At 39.6% G+C, this 23022-nt stretch overlaps 1 protein-coding gene across 9 annotated transcripts in view; it reads right to left on the bottom strand.

Moving 5' to 3' along the window:
- The window catches only part of LOC149536356 (Translin family protein), an 84671-nt gene extending 61897 nt beyond the window's left edge, over nucleotides 1-22774 (bottom strand). For 2 of the 9 annotated variants that reach the window (XM_089804544.1, XM_089804545.1), the window contains exons 1-3: nucleotides 22622-22774; nucleotides 22400-22524; nucleotides 22158-22237 (exon numbers count right to left, since the gene is read on the bottom strand). In XM_089804544.1, coding sequence (XP_089660670.1) covers nucleotides 22158-22237; nucleotides 22400-22524; nucleotides 22622-22688 — 272 coding nt within the window. In that variant the 5' untranslated portion in view covers nucleotides 22689-22774. Of the gene's footprint in view, nucleotides 1-22157; nucleotides 22238-22399; nucleotides 22525-22604 lie in introns of all 9 variants that reach the window. The other 7 variants (XM_089804549.1, XM_089804551.1, XM_089804550.1 and 4 more) reach the window with 5 other exon arrangements.
- Between the last annotated feature and the right edge of the window lie 248 nt (nucleotides 22775-23022).

The raw sequence follows: 23022 nt of genomic DNA, 5'->3' as shown, positions 1-23022 counted from the left end.
CCGGACTGGAATAAAGAATTTCATGTTCATGTGGATGCCTCCAATTATGCGATCGACGCAACCCTGGCACAGACTAGTAATCACGGACTGGATCATCCAATATGCTTTGCCAGCCGGTTGCTCTCAAAGGCCGAGCAGAACTACAGCACGACTAAAAGAGAAGCCTTAGGAATGGTTTATGCTGTGCAAAAATATTGTCATTATTTGCTTGCTACACCGTTTGTGTTTTATGTTGATCACCAGGCCCTGTTGTACATGATTAAGAAACCCGTCATCCAAGGGAGGATCAGCAGATGGCTACTTCTGTTGCAAGAATTTACTTTCAAAATCATTGTCCGGCCAGGAAAGAAACACGTCAGTGCCGACCACCTGTCGCGGATCAAAACAGGGGAACCAGCGGATGGTGTGAATGACTTCCCTGACGCACAGCTGTTCCAGATTGGGGTACTACCGGAATGGTACAGGAGTATTGGCGAGTACCTGTCAACAGGACAGTTTCCCACGGAGATGTCACCAAATGATAGGCGAAAGTTGATAATCAAAAGTCGTACATTTCAATTGATCAATGGGTTGCTCTACAAAATGGGGCCGGATCATATCCTTCGGCGGTGTGTGTTGGAAGAGGAGATACCACAGGTGTTGAAAGAAGCACATGAGGGTCCCGCGGGAGGACACATGGGACCCGACACCACTACATGGAAGATATTATTCGCAGGACTCTGGTGGCCGATGGTGTACAATGATGCACGCGAATGGGTCGTCAGATGTGACACTTGCCAATGGGCTGGGAAGCCGCTGAAGAGAGATTTCATGCCACTTCAACCCTCTCATGCGCAGGAACTTTCTGAGAGATGGGGACTAGATTTCATTGGACCACTGAGGGTGAGCAAGACTCGAAGGTGCTGCTACATCATTGTTGCAACGGAGTACTTGACCAAGTGGGTAGAGACCCGTGCGCTACCAGATAACTCGGCCGTTAGTATCACGAAATTTATTTATGAACAGATCATCACAAGGTATGGAATTCCATTACAATTAACAAGTGATAGGGGAGGTCATTTTGTTAATCATGTTATTCGACTGCTCACCACTCAGTTCAAGATTTATCATTCACTGTCGAGTCCGTACTATCCAAGAGCAAACAGGCAGGCAGAGGCCACCAATAAAATTCTGGTATCCATCATCTACAAATCCTGCGCGGTGGAAGGTGCTGATTGGGAGGAGAACTTACCTGCTGCCCTCTGGGCGTACCGCACGGCATTCAAAGTGACGACCGGGCACACACCATTCCAACTAATGTTTGGACAAGAAGCAGTGGTCCCAGCAGAATTCATGATGTCGAGTCTCCGAATAGCGTTGGAAAACAAACTAGATGATGACGAAAGCTTACAAGAGCGATTGAATAATTTGAATAAACTGGAGGAGAAACGGTTGTTGGCACAGTGGGCAACAGAAGTGGCACAGAACAGACGCAAACTCTGGCATGATAAGCATCTGAAACGTAGCAGATTCCAACCGGGACAGTTAGTACTGAAGTATGACGGCCGTAATGAAATCAAGCCGAGCAAATTCAAAGTGCGATGGGTTGGACCATATCAGATCCGAGAAATTGGTGACACTGGGGCAATCAAATTGGCAACCTTGGACGGACAGGAGATAGCTCAGTCAGTTAACGGATCCAAGTTGAAACCATATCGTGCAAGAAAGTTCTCGCCGTCATTTAATCCTCCCTCGTCGTCAATACAGCACTCTCTGGCGGCGGCGTCGTCCAAAGGTGCCCCAGGTACCCCTGTTATTTGAGGAATTTGAATTGAGAATTTTTTTTTTTTTTCTTAAATTAATTTCAAAAAAAAAAAAGGGGCCGCGAGCAGTGGAAGTCCCGCGGGCAACTGCTGTCCGCGAGCAGTGAACGTCCCGCAGGCAGAAGACCCCGCGGGAGTTTAGCGGAAAGTCCCGCGGGCAGTGAAGGTCCCGCGGGCAGAAGACCCCGCGGCGGCAGTTTACGAAAGGTCCCGCTGTTAAAAGCCCCGCGGGCAGATGTCCGCAAGCATAAAAACATGTGACTACCGAAACTTTAAGCCCCGCCGAACATGCAGATTTCTTCCTCTGGGCGTAGCCGAGCCATCCGATACAGAGCAAAAAGATGTCACTCTGTTACATTCAATAAACAAGAAGGAATTGTTGTTGAGGAGCGTAAGTGAAGGTTGTTTATGTGCCTCCAAACCCCTGCTGAATCAAAAGCTTGTCACCAGTTGGGCCGTCATTGGACAATGAAAATCAGGTTGGTATTAGTAATAGTAAAGATTGTGCTACGGCTGGAATTACATTAACTATGCAAGCACAACTTGAAGGCCGCAACATGGAATCATTGAAGCTCTGCAATATATGGAGGGACTTATTAGTTCACGATTAGAGAAAATTGCCATCTGCAACATTTTGATAGAGTTGTCTAATGCGAAGTCGACGATAACAGCATCAAGATTGTACACTACACTGCGTAAGGTTGGGTTGTTTCTCGTGAGGGCGGTTTTATCACAACGCAGGGAGATTTTTGTGCATTCATCACAACAGCAATAACATTGTGGGGTCCATGTTCTCCTCTAGACGGGATTCCTTACCGGATACTCTAAATACACTTTTGCACATATTTCTCTTCTTCTCGGCCTGCGGGGTTTGGACAGGTAGTCTTCCGTAAAATTTCATTGGGTTGCCACGGGGGTAAGCAGAACTATATAAGGAATAGCAAATAAGAGGCCACCTTCATATGGAATCGGCAAGCAAGCGGAAGCCGTGGAAGAGTCAGTTGGCAGCTAGCATGGAAAAGAATTCAAGAGTTTTGGTATCGGGAATTCGAGTTGCAAGCCCCTCCAGCTCAAGTAGCAAGAAACAGAAGACCAAAGAGGAACTCACCTACCTCACTGTCCAGTTTGAGAGTCTTAGTGGAAGCGAATGCCGGAAGTGGTGGCAGGAGACCCCTGAGGCAGACCAAATTAAACAAATTTTGGTGTGGGCACAAGTACATTGGGCTATTCAGCTTCCCATTTTTTCCATCCGGTTGTTTGAATCAGTATTGCGCACCATGATAAAGACATACAGCGCTCCGTACAGAACGAATACATTCCTGTACAAGCAGCATCAGATGACAGTGTCTTTTAAACCTAGGGATTTCACTAGGGTTTTCGGCATCCCTGGCCCCGATTGGAGGAAAGTGGAAATCAGGAATCATAAACTGTCACGGGAACAGAAGGAGCATTGGATAGCTCTAGCATGCAGGGATCTTACACCCGTGGAGAGGGAGACAGTAGTTCAGAGGACAAAGTGCAGAGGGCTTCGCAGAGACTTTATTCGGGAGGGTCATTGGCATTGTATCATGGACGTTATCAAGAGCAGGTTGACAGGCGCCACCCGGGCCTCAAATATTGCATTGCCGCAGATTGTGTTTATGAATGGTATCATGCAGGGAGTGGTATATGATTGGGCCTCAGTACTTGCCGACAGGATGGAGGAATTCATGACGCTTCAGCACCGAACATTTTTCATTCCGCACCATGCCATCGAATTGTTTCTGGAGGCTACAGCTAGCCAGATTTTAATGGATGGCTTTGAGGCTCCTCTAAGGGGCAAGTTGGCAGACAGGGAGCCTCCCATATTCTACTGGCGACACTTAGATACAGGAGGGTCAACAGCAAGTCACAAGAAAGTACTCCGCGAATTGGCCGCTTCCGGGGAGACAAATAGCGGACGGGAGGGCACTTCGATGAGTGACGGGGCTGAGTCCGTGGAAGAAGAGGAGAGCACATCCGCTGAAGTTGACAGTGAGACAGCGGGTGGTGGGCCCACATTCTTTACCCCGCCTCAGCTGTCAACTTCAGCGCACTTGACTACCTCTTCGACAGTCGTTCCGGCATTTGGTCAGCGCCATGCCCCGGTTCTTATGACTCCTCCAGCAGAGGCAGATGTCCCACGGACAGTGACAGAGGTGGTTCCACAGACAGTGACGGATGTCGTCCCACAGATAGTCGTCGAGTCATTGCCGACGACTGTATCTGAGGTGATTCCAGTTGTACCAACAGATGTCACCGTCGCAGTCACACCGAGAGCACAGTCGCCACCGCCACAATCTGAGCCGCAGGTTCAGTTGGAGGTCATTGATTGTGATGCAGTGGTCACCGTTTCATCATCTTTTTTAGCAGAGGCCGAGTCAACCCAGCCAGTACTGGAGACGAACATGGAGCTTGCGCAGTTCAACCAACCGGAGGTGATGGATAGAGCTAGTGAGTTTCTGAGGCAGCAGTTCCGACTCACTCCTACCAAGCGAGGTCCGTCCATTCAGTCTCCTAGGCGTTCAGGAACATGGCCAGCGGTACCAGAGCCTCAGCTTCAGAGGGGGGAATGCCACATGCCGTGGGTGCGCCAGCAGCAGAAAAGGCGGCACCGGATGTGGGCATGGCTCCGCTGATGAGGAGGAAAACAGTGATGCGGAATGGTCATTGGAGACGTTCACCAAGGAAGACTATGGGTCAAATGAGGATAGGTGTCGGGATTACCTCAAGACTATGAAGTCTGCATTGAAGAAGGGCCACGATGTGGCAATTCAGGCCCTGACTCGGCAACGGGAGTGGCACTTGATCAAAGCATATATCCGTGGGATTTGTCCTCGGCGATTTCAGACTTGCTTTATAGACAGGGGCTGGCCGGTAACGGAGACAGCTGAGATGTTGGCAGATTGGGCCATTGAGCCGGAGTTGGGACCCAGTGACACCCCTATGATGAAGCTGGCACATGAGATTGTGGGACTGTACAAAGATGTTTACTACGGTCGTCAGCATGCGGAGGCGAACAAGGTTGCAGCAGAGAGATCATTAGCAGCAGTGACTGAGGCTAGACAGAAGCTAGCTGCCGACTTGGCCGACCAGCAGGCAGCATGGGCCACAGAGCGGGCAGCACTACTGGCAGATTTGGCAACAGCGGTGCAGGAGAGGGACGTGGCTAAGCAAGGTACGGAGGCAGCGGTTCGAGATAAGGATGCGGTTGAGCACGAGATGCAGTTAGCCAGGACGCAGGCCATGGACGCGGCACTTCTTCTAAAGGAGGCCGTCGAAGTTAATTCTCAGATTCAGACAGATCTCCGCATCAGGACAGAACAGGTGTATGAGTTACGTCGCCAGCAACACACTTCTGGGACGCCCCCTTCTCTCTAGTTTCTTCTGTGGTCTGTAAGTTCTCCTAATTTTGTTAGTCGTCAGGAGACGACTTTTTTTTTTGGGGGGGATGGTGTTAGCCGACTGGATAGTTTCGGCAATATTTTCTAGTCTGTAGCCGACGGTCCGGCGGTGTTTCAGTATTCTGTAGCCGACGGTCCGGCGGTGTTTTGTATTCTGTAGCCGACGGTCTGGCGGTGTTTCGATATTCTGTAGCCGACAGTCCGGCGGTAAATAATTTGTAGCAAATAGAATAATTGTGGCCGACGGACTCCTTCGAGAAGGTTCGGCGGTAGTATTTATAGCCCGTCGGGATCATTGTAAATCATCATTCATCTACTATTGCAAATATAATTCTGTTGTTCGTGTTCATTGTCTGTATGCGATCATTTTCTTTACCTGTACGGTAAACAACGACCGTATAGCTTTCCAACCATATTCTTTCAAGAAGCGTGGGAGATTATAGTGATGAATTATGGGGAGTTGTAAAAGAATCGCGAGAGGGGGATTTCATCTTCAAGGATTTTAATAACACCTTCCTAGCTCTTGTTCCGAAGAAATCTAAGAGACGGTCTTTTGATGATTACAGGCCTATTGCCCTTTGCAGTGTAGTCTACAAGGTGATAGCTAAGGTAATCGCTAATAGACTTGAGAAGGTGTTAAATTCGGTTATTTCCTCTGAGCAAAGTGGTTTTGCCTCGAATAATCTATTTTTGAAGGGGTGATTGTTGTGCATGAAGCTATACACTCAATAAGGAAAGCTAAAACTAGTAGGATGATGACTAAGTTGGATGTGAAGAAAGCTTATGATAACATAGATAGACATTCTCTTGTGGCTGTTCTAGACAAATTTGGCTTTAGTGTTGGATGGATAAAATGGATTAGTAGTTGCATGATTGCATCAACACTCCAAGGCTTTCTATTCTGGTGAGTGGAAGTCCACAGGTCTTCTTTGAAACAACAATGAGGATAAGGCAAGGGGACCTTATCTCCCCTTTCCTTTTCATCATATTGGCGGAGGTGTTAAGGAGAGCTATTGTGAAGGCAAGGGCAATCACATTTGAAAAGGTATAAAGGTTGCAGAAGGAATTGAACCTCTTTCTCACTTGTAGTTTGTGGACGACATATTTAGTGGGGCTCTTCATGAAACAGGGGTGATGAAGAGGATTCTGGACAGATATAGAGAGGCTTTTGGACAGCAAATAAATTGGAACAAATCAGAAATTTCTTTCTTTAACACTCCAGTTGATTTATAAAGGCAGATTTGTAATATTTTGGGGATGAAGATGGGGAAGCTACCCAGGAAATATTTAGGTATTCATTTATTTGAAGGTGCTTGCAGAGAAAATGTTTGGAAAGACTTGATTGATAGCTGTGTCAAATGAATATAAGGATGGTAAAGTAAATGGTTGACATATGCTTTGAGGATTCTCATGCTGCAATCGGTTATCTCTGCAATCCCTATTTACTCAATGAGTTGTCTTAAGATTCCTTTCAAAATCTTAAGATATATTGAAAAAAGGATGAGAAAATGTTTATGTGATGGATCTAGGGAGGAGGAGAAAATTCCTTTAATGGAATGGGACAGAATATATAGGCCAAAAAAATTGAGGGTATAGGGTTGAGGAACTAGCAATTAATGAATAGAGCTCTTGGCGCAAAGCTAGTGTAGGAAAGCTACTCAAATCCTACAATGTTAAGGGTTCGGGTTTTAAAGGCTAACTACTTGGATTCAAATGATGATTGTAGGACTTTTACGGTAAGGGATCCCCCATAAGGCTCTGCAATCAAGAATTTCATTTTAGAATGTAAAGAGGTTATATCAAATCATCTAACTTGGAAAATTGGAGATGGTAGATCCGCTTCTTTTTGGAAGGACTCCTGGTGTGGGTTGCCAGCTCTTAATGAGGATGTCAATGAACTGCAAAATCTCTTTACTAGATCTTGGTGGGAGAAGCTTATTGACTATTTAGAAGTAAAGGATAGTGGAATGGGCCCTCAATGGGGGTGGAAGAGTGTGGTTGGGTTAGGCCTCACACTGCAACAATAGGCAAGAATACAGCAAAAAAAATCAAATAGGGAGGTTTTGTTAATAGGGGGTGCTGACAGATTGGTGTGGTGTGCTGCAAAGAGTGGGGTTTATTTAGTTAAACTGGGTTATCAATTATTAACAAATGAACAGGGAATTGAAGATAGGCATTATAAACTATGTTGGGATAGGGATTGTCTACCTAAGGTAGGCTCCTCTTGGTTAGCTATTGAGGGAAGAATTTTGACAAGGGAGAGAAGAAAGAGCTATGGCTTTATGGAACCGACTAAATGTGTGTTCTGTGAAGAGTGAGGATGTGGATCATCTTTTGGTTAATTGTAATTTACTAATTTCTCTAAGGAATGTTGGGAAGGGGTTATCTCCAAACTTGGCTGGGCAGGTCCCCTTCAAAATTCAATTTTAAATCCCTTTAAAAGAAGGCCAACTATAGATAGTAAATTTGTTCTCTAGAAAATTTGGATTATATGTCCCTCTATAGTTATTTGGGAGATTTCGAAGGAGAGGAATAGACGTATCTTTCAAGACAAGAAAGAATAAATAGAGAGGATAAAAAGAAGAATTGATTCCTCCATTGAAGAAGTTACGAGTATTGTTATTAGACTTATTAAGCCATCTACCACCTTTACTAGAATGGATGACTTAATTTAGAGGGCTTGGCCAGGTATAAGGATTAAATCATTAATACAAGTCATATGGTAGGCATAAGGATTTAAAGACCAAGGATAAGAAACAAAGTGTTTGGGCAAAACCAGAGGAAGGGTGGATTAAAGTTAATTTTGATGGCGCAGCAAGAGAGAACCCAGGACCCTCTGGGATAGGGGCAATGGCAAGGGACTCCAAAGGTGAGATTGCAGCTATAGCAGTGAAAAGGATTATGAATGGAACGAACAATGTGGCGGAAGCAAATGCAGCTATAATGGCGGTAAGGTTAGGCAGCAGGCTTAAGGTTTACAGAATCCTTTTGGAGGGGGATTCCAAAATAATAGTGGAAACAAATTCAATCAAGCAATACCCACACATGGCATCTATAAGGCATGATTTCTATGATAACGAATGAACTAAAAAGCTTTAAGGACTATAAAATTAGTCATATTCTGAGGGGAGACAATGTTGAAGCAGATGTATTATCAAACCAGGCTCTTTCATTTCAAATTATGAATGAACCATTGGTAGAGGAGATGTGCGGGTTTGATTTGAGTGCATAAGGCTTATGTTAAGGAGTTAGTGTTTATAACATTTGGGGGGATTTTTGAGTAATGGTTAATCACCACAATGAATTATAATAATTTAAGGTGATGTATGCAGGATTTATTTGATGTTATTATGACAAAAACATTCCTTTTGTAACTTGCAATGTCCGAAAATTTAATAGAGGTAGTGATAGTTATGTTTTTTGGCTGTAAAAGACTTGTGATGTGTGGGCGGTGTTAAAACTTGTCAAGTTGATGTCTTGTCAAAGCTGGAATTACCTGGCCTCAAGCATAAATTTGGAAGGCGAGATGTGAATTAGCATTATTTTCTTTGGTTTTTCGTAACGGTGTGTTTGCAGAGAAGTTGGCATATGGAGGCCACCTTCTCTGTAGACATAGAGAAACAACAAAAGGCCTTTAAGGGCCCAGCCTTGAGAAAGCACCTCCATGGGTTATTGAGAATTAAAGAGGAGAAGTTGATCACAACAATGATGGGGGTTTTGGGTCCTCAATTTTAGGAAAGAGTCCAAAAGAGGAGGGTGAATTTAGAAGTTATTTCCATGGTTATTGTCTGAGGTCTTGAGTTGGGTGAGAGCACGAAGGAGGTGGGAAGAGTGCTAAGGCTTTATTTGAGGAAGACATTCATGTGGATCTAGAGTCGGTTTTGGAATAGGTGGTGCCTAGGTGGGGGTCAGATTTATGCGAGTGTTTTAAAGATGAGGATTAAACAAGGCATTTTGGCCTAGTTCCTTTCCCGAGGTGGTGGGGGAGACTAAATAAGGTTGAATATAAGAAGATTCCAGAGTCGTGGAAGACCGTGAAAGAAGAAATTTAAAAGTATGCAAGGAACAAGGGAAGTGCAATGCAAGTCTTTGTTGTGAATGAGCCTCGTCATGCGAGGGCTCGCCAAAGCCGGAAGTGGCGAACTAAGGTCTGAGATGTGGATGGTGCGGGGAAAATTTTGGATACCCTTTTTGTCTTGAACAAAAGAAGCGCAACGACAAAGATGGAAGAACATTTTGCAAAGATGTGGAAAATACAGAAGTTGTCGAGGCAAAAGATGATTGGTTTTGGATCCAAACCTGCAGAAGAAAACAAACAGATAATGGTGTTGAATGTTATCAGAGCTCAAGTAGAGATTTATGCCTTGTTTGTGTGTTTTAAGTTGAAACCAATGAAGGTTGTTGTATAAATGAAGGTTTTTATTATAAAAAGTTAAGAAAAAAAGTATTTAGTAGGCTAGTTGGTTTGGGAATATGCTAGATAGATGATATTTAATGGGGATTTCCATGCCCTTTTCTATGTAATAATATTATTTACTTATTAATAAAATATTAGGTTGTTAACGATCAAAACAAAAAGATTATATCTTTGTCTTATCCTACTTCAAAGTTCACTGTTGCTAATATGGGGCTTACATTAATTCAATTGATTAGGATCATATTCATTATCCATCAATGACAACTTCTTGGGATAAAATTTGCCAAATCTTGTAAGTCAAATATGTGAGTCTCCTATTGCAAATTTGAAGGACGCTATTGAGGACAAGCATATCCCCTTTGATGACAATCCCATCATACTCGTTGCCTTGTTAACTCTGGATTTTGTTCGACATCTACTTCCACAAGGTTTTAAATTAACAAGTTCTTTAATTAAGCCCCGGAGTCCTAATTGGTTGTGGCACATGTCAACACAAATATGACAAATGAATAATTTCTAGAGAATCATACATTGTGTCTTTCTCTAACGTTCCTTTTAGGAAAGGGAAGATATCATACATATACCCTTATGTGTGTGTTTCATCTTGACGAGAAGAATGTTGTTTGTGTTGATAATTGTAGCTCATAAAGGTAAGTTAGAAGTAGAGTTCAAGGAGGACTCTACTTTGAGGAAAGTAGAGTTCAAGTAGAACTTTACTTTATCCACCTAACTCATTAAAGTAGTCACCTAAGAAGAAGTAAGTAGGACTCTACGTTATGGAAGTAGACTTCAAGTAGGGCTCTACTTTTCCCAACTGCTATTTTAAAAGGAAGCTAAGGGTTAAATAGAATAATGATCTTTCTCAAGAAGGAGATTGAGACAAAGAGAAAATAAGAGAAAAGGTTTCTGATTTTCAGCAGGGCAGAATGAAGAAAGTTTGCAATAGTTAACAAAAAAGGAGAAGGTAGAAATACCAAGTATATTTCAGGTTTGTTGGTTTGTTTGTAACTTGTTTCAGAGCCATTTTCCCATGTAGTGAGAGCTCTTGTAAGTTCTGAAGTTATTTTGAATGTGTATCGTCTTAAATTGGACGCACTTGCCTTTTAAGACCGTTGAGCTCCCTCCTCTTCATGATTCCTTCTTCGGACCATGGATATGCCTATATGCCCATTCCTCTTTTCTCTTCTCTCTTCCATCTTTCCACCCTTTCCTTCTAGCATCTGCCCTAGCTTTCTATGGCACCCAGGACATGTCTTCCTAGACCAGGTTGACCCAAGTCGACCTAGTCCCCGGAAGTTCCGGATCTCGGGGCCCAAAAGTCCTTAGGGGTTTAATTAGTTTATGACCGTTATCCAATGGGCCTATATTGTTTTTCCACCCAAAAACTCATCTATAAGGAGACTTGGAGGCTTCATTTTCATATCTCACTCATATATCATCAAGCTCAAGCATCTCGTTCATTCATGTACTCAAGCTCTTTCTCTCTAGTGAAGATTTATGCCCTTTGCATTCAAAGAGTTCAAAGATTCAAACCTTTTTTAAGCGTTCAACTAAAGAGGTTTCTATCTAGCATTGAAGGATCTTTTGTGAGCATTTCCTCTTCAAGATCTAGCGTATTCTTGGCCATCAAGGGAGGAGATCCGCATTGAAGCATTCATCCTCGTCTTTATTGATGCACATTCACATCTATGTCACCATGATGAAATTATGGTAGATCCATTGCAAAGAGTGGAGATACCCTACATTCCTGATTCAAGATCTACAATACAAGGACATTACATACACACGGGCAAGGTGAACCCTAAAATTTATCTTGTTCTTTACATTCATTTACATTTACATTTCTCATTTACGGTTAATTCGTTAACCTAGGGCTTGACCAAGGCAAGCCCTCATCAAAACCCAACCCTTGATCCTTTCTTTTATGTGTTGATTTGTAGGTTGGGAGCGAAAAGGATTACAAATCTGAAACCTACAATTAACAAGCTTTCTGGAGTCATCAGTTTCGGAGTCGCGGACTACATCAACCTAGTTATAGGACGTTTTTCCAAGTTGACCTAGTCCTTCATTCTCGGATTTCGAGGAGATTTCTGGGTTTTGTTCCTTTTGTCATTTTATTGTGAGATCCGCAGTTGGAAGTTCACAAAAGATTTAGATCTGAAAGTTCTTGAGCAAAAATACATCTTCCTCTACACATCTCAAGGTGAGTCTTTCATGTTTCATTTCTTTTCATATCTTTACCCTAGATTTGTATCTTAATTGGGCTAATTGTATTCATATAGCATCTAGATTTACATTTCCTAAGTGATTAGTTCAATTTCATATTCACGCTATCCTATCAAAGGGTCAAAGACCACATTTCCTTTTATTGTATTCCCCCTATAATCCGGATTTAGTATTAGCACCCTTCCTCTTTTGGGTCCTAGCTAATCTAATTTGGGTTAGAAGTGGAATCATATTTGGAAATTCCCCTCTTTCCCTTTTACATTGCATTTGAATGGCTTAGTGTCCCCGTAAAGTGGAAGTCTACATCTTATTTAAAGTGCTTCCATTTTACCATCAAATAGAATGATGACCTAATTGAAGAGCATATGAACTATATATGAATGTGTTTTATTTTTTCTAAGTTTTCCGCTGCTTTATTTCGTTAAATAAATCTAGTAGTGTAAATCTAGAACTGATCTATTTACCTAGATACTAGATTTAAGAAATTAACATGGTATCAAAGTTGTAAGCACAAAACAGATATGGTAGCCAGCAGTCTCAAGTTTGAGGACAGGCGAGATGGGGTTTCAAACTTCGTGCCATGGAAGGTAAGAGTCATACTGCTTCTCAAACGGCAAGACTTGTGGGAGAATGTTGAAAAGGTTCTTCCACTACAAACAGATTTTGCACTTCAAGCAACACAGGATAAGGACACTAGAGGACAAAGGGTCATCATGGATGCTCTAAAGGATCACTTGATTCCACATATAGCAAAAAAAGACGAAAGCCAAGGACATGTTTGATGCCTTAGTTGGTCTCTTTCAAAGTGACAATATGAACCGGAAGATGGTTCTGAAGAACAAGCTCTGAGAGTGTTGGATAACCAAATCTGATAATATTACCATTTACCTTATCACGATCACATAGATCTATGATCAGCTTGCAGCAGTTGGAGAAAAGATCTTGGATGAAGAGTTGGTGAATGTAGCTCTAAATGGTTTCACCAAGTCATGGGAACCATTTGTGAAGGGAATTTGGGCTTGAGAAAACATTCCAAATCAAAGGCTATGAGATGATTGTTCTCAAATTTTCCATGAAGTTCTCAAAAGAGCAAGTTGGAACTTAGAAAGAAGTTGTCATATTTGATATGATGCAAAAGTGTTCAACAATATAAAAGTGGAAATTTTACACTGTGGGGGGGATAATAACCAATGTTTCATTCCCACTTGAACCATCTTTAGAAAAGAGATGTTCCATGACCCTCATGGGCAGATAAGTACTCAAAAAGAAGGTTGGTACTTTACACATGCTACCAAATATTGTGCAAACTCGATCTTATGATAGTAGCTCCAAAGATGCTAATGATCAAGATGGATAAAGTGAGGCTCTTGAAGCAAATATCTTTGATGATTGAGATTATGAGATCCTTCGACATTAAGAGGGAGTATGACACTTCTTTTAAGGCAACACAGGAGCTTAGAAGATTGATACTCAAATGGAGTCTAGAAATACATGTGTGTGACTGCATGATTTTGATGGGCCTACTCCTGTGTATATCGTGAGGAAGTAATGACTTATCACCAGAAAGTCGGAAGATTGATATTAGATTTAGAGGGAGTTTAAAAGGCATCCTTAGGCGAAGAGAGCTTCTAATGGAGTAAATAGAGGACCTAACTTCCCAGGATCATTGTTCAAAGGGAGAATTTTGATATGCAATTCTTTGTAAATGATATCTTCTCTATGAGAAGTTCTACGGGAAATTCCTTGTAATGCATGCTTCTCTGTGAGAGAAAATTGAGGTGAAAGCCTTTGTACCACCCTCTGACTTGGTTCATGGTTGTTACTATTTCACATATGATATGTAATGAAAGGTGACAATCTTTCATGTGTGTAAGGTCACTATTGTAAGGTGATGACCTTATAAATAGTTTGACCTATCTCCTAGATACACTACATTAACTTATAGCACCTAAATGTGTTAAATGTCTAGGAGCAAGTATTATCATGGTTCTTTGTGCCGGATTTTGTTGGACACCATGATAACCAACTCATCATGGTTCTTTGGGTCAGATTTTGCCAAACACCATGATAACCAACTTGTTATGGTTCTTTGGGCCAGATTTTGTCAGACGCCATGACATAGTTACTATTATAGACCATACTTAAGGTGGTGTTTAAGCTTATATTAAAGTTATGGAAATTACTTCAATTGTGTGTTATGAAAGGTGAGAAATTTAGCCTCATAGTGAATTTAATATCATACTGAGATAATATCTCTTCATATACTTGAGAGCATAATGTGTTCTACAAATCCTCCCTAGCTAAGAGGGAGTGTTAAAGTTGTAGCTTCAGTCGCATTGATTTGATCTAATATACATTATTGTTATTGGTAAATCATCATTTCCTATATATACTTATTGATGTTAAATAATATATATTATTGTATATAATATATATATATATATATATATATATTATAGTTTATAATATATATATTATATTATATATTTATTGCTATATATATTGTTATTTATGTTAATATAATATTATTAAGTGATGATTAAACCATAGAGGCATGTCTCTTCATGAGACATGTCTCCTCCTCTCATATTTATATGCTAAGTTACCATATTCATCCCTCACCTAGCAAATTTGACATTCGATTCTTGGCTCATTCGCATTCAATCCTGGTTCCTGTCAAATTTGTGATTTGCCTGTCGAATTCCCTACGGGTTTTGTATTTCGCACCCTGGACGAATTTTGGAGAATTTCCAGCAAATGTCGTGGTCAATGGAAGAGCCCAAAAAGAATGCTTGCGACTTTGGAGCGACTTTGGGCAAGCAACAAAAAAACATTGACTTTTTTGATGTTTTAATAATTCGGAAAAGGCGGTTGTTTCATTTATAACATATAAGTTATAACTTTATTATAATTTCATTTATGTGCGTGATCAACCCAACCCTAAAGGCTTATTATTACTTACGTGGCTATGCCCGTATTTCACATTTTGATATAATCTTACTTATGTCGCTGGTTTCGAGAGCTATTTGCAACAAAGGCAATATGCTTCGAAACAGAGGCTGAGGCAATGGTTTCTTCTGAGAACTGAGGCTGAGGAAGACCCATGATCTGAGGTGATTATTTCTACTTCTACCAACAGTGTGTTTGTGTTTACCGTTAACAACAAAGAGTCAACGATTTCTTTTCCAACTCCTGAGATAAAAAAAGAGGTAAGGAAATATTATATATTGCATGCAACTTGTTGCTTATGCATGATAGTTTCAGTTTGATAGTTGATAGTTGATAGTTGTTTATGCATGATTGTTTCATATTTCTCTTAAATTATTCTGGAATCTTAGCATATAATATATATTAAATTTAAGAGAAATTAACTATGATAGTAGAAATTAAAGAGAAATTGTTCATTGTTTTTAGGTTCTTGAATTTGAATTGGTCATAGTTTTTTTCATTCTGAAGTTATTGATACATACTTATTACTAACTATCTATTATAGTTTGACAGTTTGTAACTTTGTGTACATAAATTAGCTTTTTTCATTTTTTGTTTTTTGTTTTATTTGTTGTGTATTTTTTTTGTAGATTTGAAGAATGGCTGCAAGTGCATCTGTTGCCAATAACACCAACTTCAAAATCGACAGATGTTCCCCGCTTTGGAAACATGTGCAAATGATTCAACCGATGCCAAATGGAGGAGGTTATGTGTGGATTTGTAGCCACTGTAGAGAGGAATTTAGTAGCTCTTATAGTAGAGTAAAAGCACATTTGTGCTTTATTCCTCAAAAAGGCATCAAATTTTGTACCAGGAAACCAAGAGTAAAAGGAGTGCTACCTAAAACTTTCTTTCCAAAATCAAATCACATCGTAAACAGATATATTCAAGAACGGAAGCAATCAGAGGAAGCTGCTAGGAGGGCAAATTCTTCACATTCGTTGGAAAGTGGTAGGCCTTTAAAGAAAGGAAAAGCATCATCTATGTCTTCAACTACCACTCCCAGTGAACCACCTGCAGAGGGCCATCCACTCTTGCATCCTCCTCAACAACAGATTGTAAGAGAGTAGTGGAAACCTTAGAATCATCATTCCAAAGTAAAGCTAGAGACATTGCTAATCAAGCCATAGCCAGATGCGTTTATGCAAATAGATTGTCATTTAATGTTGTTCGCTCACCATATTGGCAATACATGGTGAGGGCAATTAATGAGGCTCCAAATGGGTTCAAGGGCTCTGGTTATGAGAAGGTACACACCACTTTATTGGATGATGAGGTGGCCCATGTAGAGAATGCCATGTTGCCCATCAAGGATTCATGGGTCGAAACAGGTGTGACAATAGTATTAGATGGATGGAAAGATGTAAGGAACTATCCTTTGGTGAATGTTCTTGCAATGTCTACAAGAGGTGTAATGTTTCTAAAAGTTGTGGATTGTGAAGGAGATGTAAAGGATGGTTCTTTCATTTCAAACATTCTCGTCCAAGCTATCGAACAAGTTGGCCCTCATAAAATTGTTTAAGTGATAACCGACAATGCAAAGAATTGTAGGGCTCCCGGCTTATTGGTTGAGGAGCGGTATGAACACATTTTTTGGGCACCTTGTGCTATGCACTCACTCAACCTAATGCTAAAAAAAATTGGCACTAAGGTTGAGTAGATAAAAAAATGTATGAAGAGGCACAAGAGATCCAAATGTTTATCATGAACCACCATATGACGCAAGCCATATTAAGACAATTCTCAAAATTGGAGCTCTTGAAGGTAAGTTGAATTGTTTAAAATTTAAACATGTTTTAGAAATCTAGCCACTTTAGTAAACTTTCTATGTTTTCAAATTTTTAATCTATTACTATTTTGATTTTAAAATAGGTTGTTGAGACCTGCTCTGCCTCCAACACCATTGTTTTGAGGTGCCTTATCAAGGTTAAAGACGCATTGACTAGAATGGTAACTAGTGCTAATGGGAGTGTATGGAGGCAATCTAATAGTGCCAAGGCAACTACCATAAGGGGATTGATACTAAATGAATCTTGGTGGGATCGTGCTGAGTACCTTCTGAAGATCACCGAGCCTATATTGAGCATTATCCGATACACTGACATGGATAGGCCTTGCTTGGATGAGGTATATGATGGCATTGACTTCATGATTGAGGACATTAGAAATATCATAAATGAGAAAGAGCAAAATCTTGATGAAATGTTCTTCAAGGAGCTACAAGTAATCATGGTAGAGAGATGGAACAATGACTACCCCTTTGCATTTACTTGCCTTTGCATTGAGCCCCAGGTTCTATAGCCAATTGGCCCTCAAGGGGAGTACCACTAGAGTTCCCCCATACAGAGATCTTGAAGTTGCTCAAGGGTATAAGGCAGCCCTTTGAAGACTCTTTCCTAAGCACCTACAACCTGCAGTGAGGTCTGGCTTTATGAGTTTTTACGAGCACCGATGATTGTGGTCTTGACGCTCTTGAAGACAAGAACAATGTTGATGCTCATAAATGGCGGTACTTCCATGGACAAAGATACCAACACTTGCAGCCCATTGCCATCAAAATTTTATCACATGTAATTTTTGTAATCTTAAAATTCTAATTTCTAGTTTCTTGTTGGTAAATATTCAAAACTCTAATTTCTAGTTTCTTGTTGGTAAATTTGGATATCTTGATAGGTTACTAGTTCATCATCATCTGAGAGGAATTGGAGCACATACTCCTTCATCCACTTAATAAAACACAACCGACTAAACTCCAAGAAAGCAGATAACTTGATGTTTGTGCATTCAAACTTGAGGCCCACAACTCACAAAGAGAATACATACAAAATGGGGGAGGCAAAACAATGGGATGTCGAACCAGAGGCCACGGGATTGGAAGTCCACTTTGATGCACTTGCGATTGAAGATGGTGATCCTGAGATACATAATACTGATGGAGCTGATCCTAAGGCTACGGTTGAGACTAGAGTTGAGACTGCTGATGCTAGTGGCACTAATTGTGCTTCTAATCAGCAACTGTCTAATGATGATGAATTCTTTGATGATTTTTTATGATACATTGATATTTGATCACATATGAGTCTATGACTGATTATTGATTACTAATTAGTAATGTTGGCATTGTTGTTTTAAAGTTTTTGAATTGAAACATTTATATGGTGGTATATTTTGACATTTTGTCATGTACATATGCGGTGATTGAATTTGCTAAATTGCCTTAGATTAGCATAGTGGTGTATGAAGTTGAACTTGTTTGCTGCATATATATGTTTTATTTTTATTTTTAAATCTTGTACGGACAAACCCAAAATGAACCCGAACCCAGCCCACAAAAAATTTGATTGAATTTCAAACCGGCAACTCAATTTATATGAGATCCAAATCTGCATTTGGAACGTATCAATTACAATGGTCATGTAAGTACATTTGCAGAAAAAGATCCATGTTACGTAACAATAATAAGGCACAAAAGACTCAAAAGGATAAGTAAAGCCCTCAAAGCTTACCCTTTCATTTTAAATCTGAGGGAGAGTCTCACATAGATAGGTTCCAAATCAAAATCCAAGAGAAGAAATCCAAAAAAAGTATCTCATGATCCTTTAGATGTAGAAGCTTTAATTGAAATGCTTACAAAAAGAAGCATTAAAGAAGTTGGTGATTAGTATAATACTGCTACCTCTAAGGGAAAAGAAATTATAGGTCAAGCATTTACTCAATACTACGTAAGATAAGATGGATATATAGATATTTTTAATGAGGACATTCCAGATAGCCTCTGGATTGCACTAAATTCAATGATTGCAAATGATAAATAAATAGATAAGGAAATTGTAAACGATGTCATCTCTATTGTCTCTAAAGTCTGAACTCATCAAGAAGGCAGATAGAGAAATTTTTGAAGAAATAAGTCAAACAGAATTAAGGACAAAGAAAAGGGAACATGTTCTTATGGAAAACAGAGATGAAGCAGATAAAATAAAAACATATATCATCGGTTTACTTACAAGCATGGCACATGAACTTGGGATGATATCCAGTGATGACTCCAGTCCATTATCACTCGCACCCAAAAAACCATGAAGTATTGGCTATAGAAAGTGTGGAAAACTTTGCTCCTAAATATTTTGACGCAGAAGTATAGACACTTTATCAAAATCCTCCAGAAGTTGAACATGCTTGTTCTCCAGATAAAAATTCAGCTCCAGTGGAACAATTGGTTGCAAAAAAAGAAAAAGTGAAAGAAATTGAAATAGGATAGAAAACTGAAAGAGAAGAAGACAAAATTGCAGAGGAAATTGATACTAAAAGGCAGGACGAAAATGCCAAACCAGGAAAAGATAAAGATTCAGAAGTAGTCACAACTGAGAAAAGGGAAGAAATTTTTGGTGGCTCCACTGATACCTATTCGGGTGATGCTCTAAAAAATTTACTTGTTGCACCACTTGTCTTCCGACCAATCACTTTCTCCAAGCTAATTCTTTATTTTGACAAGATTGACCCTTTCCAGAACTTTCAAATCGGTGAATCTATTCAGGCCTCTACTAAAAATGATATGTTCAAAGAGTAGAAGAAAAAGATAATTTGATTGAGGAAACCATTGCTACTCTCCAAAGTATTGCTCTAGAATGCAATATAAACTAGTCCAGGAGCAGTAAAGAAAAATGTAGAGATCTCATTAATGCTTTGAAGGACTTATCTGCCTCTTTGGATAAAAGTGTCCATTGGGTGAAGGAGACTAAAACGAATAAGCTCTTGCAAGAGTTAAAAGCTCGATGTCCAAATGCCTTTTCCCACCTTCAACAGCTTATCAGCCAAGGTCAAGACCTTCTCGCCAAAGGAAATTCCTTGTACTTGTACATTCTATAATGGCCAGATGCCACAACCGATATCAGGAAAGATATTGACTCCAATGAGTCAATGATCCACAATTTCAAGCTATCTAACTGTATTAAGGAACTGCACAAAAGATACTTTGAACTGCAAAAGCAAAGGGATGACATCATTCTTTCTTTAAGCAATCTCCAGGAGGTGTGCAAATAGCATTTCATTGATGAATCGTGTCGTCTTGAAAGCACAACAAGCTATTCTCTCTGACCCCTACTCCATTGAAGATGGAGAATCTCTGGTTGCATCCATTCAAGTTCATGCATAACTTCATATTGATATAATTTAGCAATAGAATGGTAACAAGGATAAGTGAGTCACCCACCTTAAGCAGTCTTTTTCTGAAGGTGCACCTTAAAACTTTGTATTTTGAAATCGTATATAGTTTTTTGATATATTACTACTTGCTCATTGATATCAAATGGGGGAGAAACAGAAAGAAAAATAAAAGTTTTTGAATAACGACAGAAAAACAAAACAGAGTTATTCGTCAAAGGGGGAGGTTTAGGAGTTTTGGAAAATTTTCAATTTTTGAATTTTTGCAATCAATGACAAAGGGGGAGATTGATGTTATTTGTCACTAATGTCACCGATCGATCTGGTATGCTTATCTCCAATTTATCCTTTGATCTGACACAAGTTGCCAACACAATTGATCTGGCACATTGTTACCGCAATACTTGGTCTACGCAAACTTGTACTGCAGTTTCCAAAATCTTGTGTGTGATTACCCAACTCTATCTCTAGAGTAAGCCGACTTGTGGGAATACAGATCCAGTATATATAGGAAGCATCATCAATGCAAAGATGATGATATAAAAAGGCGATATATGATAGGTGATCTTGTGATGTAAAATAGCTTGCAAATTGATATATGTATTATAACAGTACAAAATAGTAACTGCATAGAAGAGTTTTTGTACTTAAGCGAGATCTGTATTCATGCATATGCATATACAATAAAATAGTTCAGATATTGTATCTTCTATTCCAATAGTAAGTCATCTTTCAATTGTGATGGATGGTTTTTGTATCTTGGGCACTAAGCCCCTCTGACAGTGTACCACACCAGCAGTGAAACACTTCTATCTTTTGTAACCGGTTACTTACTACTTGAAAAAGAACTCTCTCTGTGGTTTTTCCCCATCTTGGGTTTCCATGCAAAAAACTTGACATCGTGTGATGTTATGCTATTTGGTTATTGTTCACTTTCTTTCTGCAATTTTATCTATGTACGTGGAAGGTTGTTCAAAAATTCTAATATTTTCAGAGGAATATTCATTCACCCCTCCTGTCTCATTATTCCAGATGTTCAACATGTATAGATAGATACACATATATATAGTAGTGTTAGAATCGGTTTATAATAGTAATATCAAAATATATATGTGTGTGTGTGTGTATTATGATGTCTTTTGTTTATGCATATTCACAAATCAATCAAAATCCAATTTAAATTGGTATATTTATAATCTATTATATTCTTTAATCTCTTGCTATAGCCCCATTTGAGGATACGTTGAGTAATTCAAAGTGGGTGAATCCCAAGATAGGCATAGTTTTTCTAAAACTTTGAAGGCGTAGTCCTGAGATGGGTATGAATGTGTTCCAGCAACCTTGAGTGAATCCACTAGTAGATTGGTATCTAAGTGCCCTATGACAAGTACTCGCTGTCCTCCTTAGAGTTCAGTTTGGACAGAAGCAAGAAAATAGGTTTGAATATTTAATTGTCAAATATATTATGAATTATTTAGTTTCTTGAATTAATTCGATTTAGATGCATAGTAGTGTATGTTGAACATAGGAAATTGGCAGCCTCCAAGCAGGGTACATTACAGTCCTCCTGTTCTTTCAAGGCAGCTTCATATGGCCAATGGGTGCACTGATTAAGCTACTCATAGTCTCATATATCTTGTAAATCTTGCTGAAACGGTGAGGTCATAGGACAATGAATATGGTTTAATCCAGCAAGCCGGGTCTTCAATTATTATGAATCTGGCCAAGCTTAAGCTCACACCGTCTTAGAACATGGAATACAACCTCAGTCAACATTCACTCGAGGGCAAGATATTCAAACTCAATAGTATACTGCAACTTCAAAAGCTTAAAAAGCCAATAAACTGTAGCTAAATTGAAGCGTTAACGTGGTGTCCAGGAAATCCAAAAACCTTACCAAACAGTTAAATCCAAAAGAAAATACTGTAAAAATCCCAAAAAAATGTAGCTAAACTGAAGAGTTAACGTGGTGCCCGGGAAATCCAAAAACCTTACCAAACGGTTAAATCCAAAAGAAAATCCTGTACAAATCCACTTAAATATTTTTAAGCCTTTGATTTCTCGTATGTGACGAAGTAACGAATCCCTTAGATTTAGGCCACACAATTTAAATTCCCAAATTAATTTATGTGAAAGAAGTACCTGTGAACCTGAAAAATAACCTTCTTGCTGTTCTGTGTAACATCACGGCTAGCCTTCACAAGTCTCTCTCTTTTATCATTCTACATTCCATACCGAAATTCTCAAAAAAAGAACAAAACAAATAGAACGTATTACTCATGGAAATCTATCTCAAACAAAAATAAAGAGCCATATATAATTCAGGTTGAATAACAATCGGGGCAAAAACTGTTAAAGTGTAAGTCATGGAAATGAGAATTTACCAACTGGTTGAGATGCTCGCAATACTTTTCAAATTCATGCCTAAATGGGTTTGGGTTTTCGGTCGCCATTGTTGCTTTATGGCGTTTAGCGCGGGGCTCCGTGATCATATCAAAAAAAAAGAACCCTGTCAAACAACAAAATCAAATCCAATGTTAACCTACATTTTCGAAAGATGGAATTCAAAGAGGGATTTCAAATTAGTGCCCGTTACGAGCGTTCACCACGTGTACATCCGCTAGTCTGAACACTTTGGCCAAATCTCCATTGCCGGTAGCTTCTCCACAGCATTTTCAACTTCTGTTAAAATATATAACCCTTTTGATTTTGATTTTGTAAGGGAACATCAATCTTTTCACGTAATTCTAGACTAATTATGAAAAAAGCAAAACATTAAAGGCGAATTAAATTTAAGATTTTAAGTTTAGTACAAAAACTTTATGTAATTCTCTCATTGGAGGAATATCAAAGTAGTTTATTAGTCTCCACAATTTGAGTAATACAATTACTGGAATTTTTTATGAGGTGATCAAAAATGACTTTGGGTCAATTCTATGATAAAAAAACAATGTAAAAGTACAAATCTAATTCAGCAAATATTAAATCTATGAATTATAGGATTAGT

Source organism: Cupressus sempervirens, chromosome 10, assembly GCF_028749045.1.
Source record: "Cupressus sempervirens isolate cs-2001-9-10 chromosome 10, ASM2874904v1, whole genome shotgun sequence".
Classification (NCBI taxonomy): Eukaryota; Viridiplantae; Streptophyta; class Pinopsida; order Cupressales; family Cupressaceae; genus Cupressus; species Cupressus sempervirens.
This window is presented reverse-complemented; position numbering and strand designations above follow the sequence as displayed.